The sequence below is a fragment of the Hylobates moloch genome, unplaced genomic scaffold (assembly GCF_009828535.3).
Source record: "Hylobates moloch isolate HMO894 unplaced genomic scaffold, HMol_V3 SCAFFOLD_12, whole genome shotgun sequence".
Classification (NCBI taxonomy): domain Eukaryota; kingdom Metazoa; phylum Chordata; class Mammalia; order Primates; family Hylobatidae; genus Hylobates; species Hylobates moloch.
The window spans coordinates 10,465,077-10,471,718 of record NW_026652287.1 but is presented as its reverse complement, the minus strand read 5'-3'; the positions used below and the strand labels follow the sequence as shown (position 1 = coordinate 10,471,718).

The 6,642-nt window shown below is 52.1% G+C and overlaps 1 protein-coding gene across 3 annotated transcripts in view; it reads left to right on the top strand.

Moving 5' to 3' along the window:
- The window catches only part of LRRC43 (leucine rich repeat containing 43), a 25,464-nt gene extending 18,891 nt beyond the window's left edge, over positions 1–6,573 (top strand). Inside the window, exons 8-12 of one of the 3 annotated variants that reach the window (XM_032168452.2) lie at positions 2,964–3,105; positions 3,307–3,435; positions 3,527–3,715; positions 4,076–4,109; positions 6,417–6,573. In XM_032168452.2, the coding sequence (XP_032024343.1) occupies positions 2,964–3,105; positions 3,307–3,435; positions 3,527–3,715; positions 4,076–4,109; positions 6,417–6,544 (622 nt within the window). In that variant the 3' untranslated portion in view covers positions 6,545–6,573. Of the gene's footprint in view, positions 1–2,963; positions 3,106–3,306; positions 3,436–3,526; positions 3,716–4,075; positions 4,110–4,410; positions 5,256–6,416 lie in introns of those variants that run through there. The other 2 variants (XM_058425519.1, XM_058425520.1) reach the window with 2 other exon arrangements.
- The last annotated feature ends 69 nt before the right edge of the window (positions 6,574–6,642 follow it).

Genomic DNA, 6,642 nt, shown 5'->3' with positions numbered 1-6,642 from the left:
TTTTTTTTTTTTTTTTTTTTGAGATGGAGTTTCGCTCTTGTTGCCCAGGCTGGAGTACAATGGCGCAGTCTCGGCTCATTGCAACCTCTGCCTCCTGGGTTCAAGCGATTCTCCTGCCTCAGCCTCCCGAGTAGCTAGGATTACAGGCATGCGCCACCACGCCCGGCTAATTTTGTATTTTTAGTAGAGATGAGGTTTCTCTGTGTTAGTCAGGCTGGTCTTGAACTCCCGACCTCAGGTGATCCGCCTGCCTCTGCCTCCCAAAGTGCTGGGATTACAGGCGTGAGCCACCGCGCCTGGCAAGAAGTACAGTTTTTCACATTTTATCTTGGATTCTAAGTGTCCATTTCACTACATTTCTTCTTCTTCTTTTTTATTTATTTATTTTTTTTGAGACGGAGTCTTACTCTGTCATCCAGGCTGGAGTGCAGTGGTGCGATCTCTTACTGCAACCACTGCCTCCCGGGTTCAAGCGATTCTCCTGCCTCAGGCCCTTGAGTAGCTGGAATTACAGGTGCCCACCACCACGCCCGGCTAATTTTTGTATTTTTAGTAGAGACAGGGTTTCTCCATGTTGGCCAGGAGAGTTTGAGACCAGAACTCCTGACCTTAAGTGATTCATCTGCCTCAGCGTCCAGAGTGCTGGGATTACAGGCATGAGCCACTGCGCCCGGCCGAGATATAGTTAGCATATCATAACGTTCATTTTAAAGCATTTGAGTCGGTGGTTTTTAGTATATTCACAGAGTTGTGCAACCATTACCACGGTCTAATTCCAGAACGTTTCCATCACCCCAGAAAGGTACCCATTAGGCGTCACCTTCGATTCCCTTATCCCTCTAGTCCAAGGCAACCATTAAAGCACTTTCTATCTCTGTGGATTTGCCTGTTCTGGACATTTCATATGGATGGAATCACAAAATACGTAGCCTTTTGTGTCTGGCTTCTTTCACTGAGCATCATATTTTCAAGGTCCATCCATGGTGTAATAAGTATCAGTGCTTCATTCCTTTTTCTTTATTTTTGAGAAGGAGTCTCTCTGTCTCACCCAGGCTGGAGTGCAATGGTGCAATCTTGGCTCACTGCAACCTCCGCCTCCCAGGTTCAAGCGATTCTCCTGCCTCAGCCTCCCAAGTAGCTGGGATTACAGGCTCCCGCCACCACACCCAGCTAATTTTTCTGTATTTTTAGTAGAGATAGGGTTTCATTATATTGCCCAGACTGGTTTTGAACTCCTGGCCTCAAGTGATCCGCCCACCTCAGCTTCCCAAAGTGCTGGGATTATAGGCATGGGCCACTGAGCCCGGCCCATATCACTATGTTTCAAACCAGTTATTATCGTTATATATATTTTCACTTTTTTTTTTTTTTTTTTAGACGGAGTCACGCTCTGTCACAAGGAGAGTGCAGTGGCGCAGTCTCAGCTCACTGCCACCTCTGCCTCCCGGGTTCAAGTGATTCTCCTGCCTCAGCCTCCTGAGTAGCTGGGATTACAGGCACCTGCCACCATGTCCAGCTAATTTTTGTATTTTTGGTAGAGATGGGGTTTCACCATGTTGGCCAGGATGATCTCGATCTCCTGACCTCATGATCCACCCGCCTCAGCCTCCCAAAGTGCTGCGATTACAGGCGTGAGTCACAGCGCCCGGCCTAGTTTCACGATTTTTACGTTTCCCTTTTAACACTTGGTTTTTCACAGTTTACAAGCCCTGGGCTGACCTTGTTAATTTACTGGGCTTACCTGCTGTGATATTTCAGTCTACAATTTGGTCTCTACTTATCTTGGAGGGAAAATGTTCTCCATCGTCAGTGATGGAATATGTTATTTATTCTGTTTTCTTCTAGTTTCTATTAACGTTCAACTTGTACATACTTTAAATTTGTTGGAGTATATTATTAATTCTCCTTCATGCTGTGATCCAATTGGTAGAACAATTTATGTTAAATCACTTCCCGAGTGGGATGCTGCTTCAGGGTTGCCATGGTGTTCTGAGACTTAGGAAACTCCAGTTGCCTCTGTGTTCTAGCCTGGGGCTAGGCTAGAATTGTTTCTGCTTTTTTTTTTTTTTTTTTTTGAGACCGAGTCTTGCTCTGTCACCCAGGCTGGAGTGCAGTGGCACAATCTCGGCTCACTGCAACCTCCACCTCCCAGGTTCAAGCGATTCTCCTCCCTCAGCCTCCCGAGTAGCTGGGACCACGGGCACGTGCCACCATGCCCGGCTAATTTTTTGTATTTTTAGTAGAGATGGGGTTTCACTGTGTTAGCCAGCATGGTCTCGGTCTCTTGACCTCGTGTCCGCCCGCCTCTGCCTCCCAAAGTGCTGGGATTACAGGCGTGAGTCACCCCGCCTGGCCTCTGCTTTTTTTTTTTTTCCTGCAGGAGGGTCTCACTTTGTCGCCCAGGCTCGAGTGCAGTGGCATGAACACGGCTCACTGTAGCCTTGACTTCCTGGGCTCAAGCAATCCTCCTACCTCAGCCCCCAAAGTAGCTGGGACTACAGGCATGTGCCACCACGCCCAGCTAATGTTTGTATTTTTTGTAGAAACGGGGTCTCAATATGTTGCCCAAGCTGCTCTCGGACTCCTTGGTTCAGGCGATCCTCCTGTCTCGGCTTCCCAAAGTGCTGGGGTTAGAAGCCAGAGCCACCACGCTCAGCCCTTTGCTGAACTTTTAACAAACAACTCTTGCTGCGTTTCAGTTGGTTTCTGTCAGTTGCTCAGGGTGGTCCTGCCTCTGAAGGAGGGCTCCACCCACCTTTCTTTTGCTGTCTCCTCCGTGTCCACACCTTTCTGGCCTTCTGGTCCCCTTGCCCTGCCTGGTGGCAGCCGGGCCTCACGTCTCATGCTGTTTGTGGGCTTCGATGCTCATGGTCTCCTCGGATGTCCCCTCACAGTCCTGTCCCAGGTCCCTGGCCACAGCCCCTGGGTGACAGCACCCACATCTTCATCCCTTCCTCCCCAAGGACTGTCCTCTTCAGCACCGCCCACAAGCCCTGGGCTGAGGTCATCCCCTGCAGCTACGAGATGCAGCACTCTCTCAGGGACCTGGTGCCACTGAAGGCCTTCCTGCTGGCGGGGACCACTGTGACCATCGTGGAGGAGAAGGTGGGCAAGCGGAGGCAGCGCCTGGCCATCCACAGGCTGCACTTCTGCCCTTGTTCCTGTTCCCATCGGGCCATCCCCCATGGGAGCCCCGCTCCCTGGTTAGATGAGGTCTCAGCGCCATTCCAGAAAGGGTGAGGGAGAGGTGACCCCAGACAGCACGCCTGGGCCTCTGCTCACTCGAGGATTCTCTCCTGCCCCTAGATTCTCTCCTGGCCTGTGGTGCTACCGGCTGTTGACAGTCCCCTGTCTGCCAAGAAAGGAAAGGGGGAGAAAGACAAGAAAGGGAAGGAGAAAGACAGGACGGGGAAAGGAGAGAAAGAGCCGGCCAAGGTACTGGGCCTTGGTGCCGGGGAGGGCAGCCTGGCCACACCCTTGCTTCAACTTGTCCCACCCTCCTGTCTTCCCGTCGTCGTCGTCGCAGGAGTGGAAGGTGCTGAAGAAGAAGAAAGAGCCGCCCAAGGAGCTCCGGCAGGACCCCCCCATCCTCCAGGTGCTGGGCCGGGGCCTGGTAATCCTGGAGCCCCTGCTCGCTGGGGAGCCCCTGGTGTCCACCGTGTGCAACTTCGGCGTGGTCCGCACCTTGACCTCGGACAGGCTGACGTTGGCCAGGGTACAGCTGGGCCCTAGCCACATCCTCACCTCTGCCTTTGCCCTCCCCATGGGAACCCTGCGGGCAAGCAAGGGCTGTGGGCCCAGGTCACCGGATGGGGAGGAGGTGGCGGGGAGGGCCTTTCCCCGGGTCACGCAGCCGGGCTGCTGGTGCTGCCGCCTGCACAGAGGGCGCCTCCGTGGACTTGGGCCCAGTCAGCAGCCTTCCCTTTGGGGATGGACTGGGGCAGGCACCCTCACCAGGAGACCCCCGCCTTCCTGGACCTGTCAGAGCCTTGGAGGAGGTGGGGCCCCAGAGACACCCCTTCTCCAGCACCTCCCCTCTCCAGTAAGCATCTCGTTTTGTGGTTCTTTCTCTCAGGATTCAAAGAAGATTAAGAAAGTTGCCAAAAAAGGTGAGTGCCGATGGTGGTGACCAAAGTCAGGGATTGTCAGGAGGACCTGCCGAGGGCCAGCCCTGGTGGAGGCCAAAGGAACGGAAGTGTGGGGAATGGTAGCTTCTGGCCTGGGGAGAGGCCACATCCCCCCTTAGATCCAGTGTTATTATTTCTTCTCTGCAGCCCTCAGACCACAGGGCCTGTGTGGGTTGTAACGCGGGTGGGGAAGGCACCTGTGGTAGAGCCATAGAGGGGCAAGGGCTTGGAGCTGGGGCTGCCTGGGGGTCACCGGTTCTGAGGTGTCTGCCTCCAACTTCAGGCCATCGGCCCTCAATTGCTGTAAGAGGGGCCTGGACTTGTCCTGTGGGGAGCTGGAGAAGCATCTGAAATGGGTGCGTCTCAGGTTTGAGGTTCAGAAAGAATGTCCAGCTGGGAGGGAGAGAAAGGAGACAGGGAGTGCCGCGGAAGGTGGCTGCAAGAAGCATGAGGCCCGATCATAGCAGAGCAACCCATCATACTGAAGCTGAAAAGTGGAAACAGGCCCGACATGGTGGCTCACGCCTGTAATCCCAGCACTTTGGCGTGCGGACCACCTGAGGTGAGGAGTTCAAGACCAGCCTGGCCAACATGGCGAAACCCCATCTCTACTAAAAACACAAAAATTAGCGAGGTGCGGTGGTGGGTGCCTGTAATCCCAGCTACTCAGGAGACTGAGGCAGGACAGTCGCTTGAACCTGGAAGGCAGAGGTGGCAGTGAGCTGAGATTGCGCCATTTCACACCAGCCTGAAGAAGTAAACGTTGGAGGGCATATGCTACTGGACTTCAAAACCCATGCCTATATGAACACATCATTTGTGATACTTATCTGTGGGTTAAGATGGCCTTAAAAAGGTTGTTTTTTAAATCTCTTTAATGTTTGGCTTAATTGAAGACAGCTGGATTCTTATAGCTACTTCTGCAGTCAACTGCTTGCAATATGTTGCTGTAATTGAAGTGCATAAAGAAAATCCAACCTCAGACCCATAATTGGAAAAGAGGGAGTATTTTAATAGACCTTCAAATAATATAATTTCTTTAATATTACACCAAATTTGACAAGTGGTAGTTTCTTAAAGGTTGTTACAGTGTGAAAACAATCTATAATGAATTTTTCATAATCAGATTAAAATTCATTAGTCTAGTTTGCATTTTGAATGGCTATTTTACCATGCACAGTTTGTAACATGCATGAGTTACTTGTAAACTACAGGTTAACCGACTTATGCAGATATTCCAACTGTTGACACCCGTCACTATACATTTTCCAAAGATCACATTCTTTACTATCACCACCCACCTCATTAGAAAGGTCTTTGAGTATTGGAAGACTGGTAAATTCATGGTGGCAGATACAATGTTATCTCATTTGTAGAGCAAATGTTATAAATTTATTTGTAATTTATAACAGAAATCCTTTCAGTTGTTTCCCCTGAAGTGCTAGAATTACTTCATTTTTAAGAAAATATTTGCAGCTGGCCGGGCGCGGTGGCTCACGCCTGTAATCCTAGCACTTTGGGAGGCCGAGGCAGGCAGATCACGAGGTCAGGAGATCGAGACCATCCTGGCTAACATGGTGAGACACCCCCCCCCCCCACTGAAAATACAACAAATTAGCCGGGCGTGGTGTTACGTGCCTGTAGTCCCAGCTACTCGGGAGGCTGAGGCAGGAGAATGGCATGAACCCGGGAGGCGGAGCTTGCAGTGAGCTGAGATCGCGCCACTGCACTACAGCCTGGGCGACAGAGCCAGAAAAAAAAAAAAAAAAAGAAAATATCTACAGCTGGGCTCAGTAGCGTACGCCTGTGATCCTAGCACTTTGGGAGGCCTAGGCGGGCGGATCACTTGAGGTCAGGAGTTCGAGACCAGCCTGGCCAACATGGTGAAACCCCCGTCTCTAGTAAAACTACAAAAATTAGCCGGTCCTGGTGACAGGCGCCTGTAATCCCAGCTACTTGGAGGCTGAGGCAGGAGAATCGCTTGAACCTGGGAGGCGGAGGTTGCAGTGAGCCGGGATCGTGCCACTGCACTCCACCCTGGGCAACGGAGCAACACACTGTCTCAAAGCAAAAAGCAGCCAGTCTTGCAACTCAAACAGCTGCGATTTATTAAATGATCTAATTAAATACAATTTAATTTTATTTCTTATTACGGTTAACACCCAAGGACCCGAAACTGTGCTCCCGCTGGGACAGGGTCCAGGGCTTGCATTTGGGATCGGTCAGGGCGGCCGAGAACGCCAGCCCATCCGTCTCCCGGGGCTCATGCTCGCGTTTTAATTTTCTCAGAAAAGCCGAAAGCCGTGATTCCGATCTACGAAGGCGATTACCACCCCGAGCCCCTGACGGTGGAGGTGCAGATCCAGCTGAACCAGTGCCGCTCGGCGGAGGAGGCTCTGCGCATGTTCGCCGTGTAGGGCGTGGGCAGTAAAGGCTGTTCCCAGCACTCCCCCCTCGGCGTCTGTCCCGCCGCACGCGTCGGGGGGCGGGTGTGGCGCCGGCGTCCTGGGGAGGA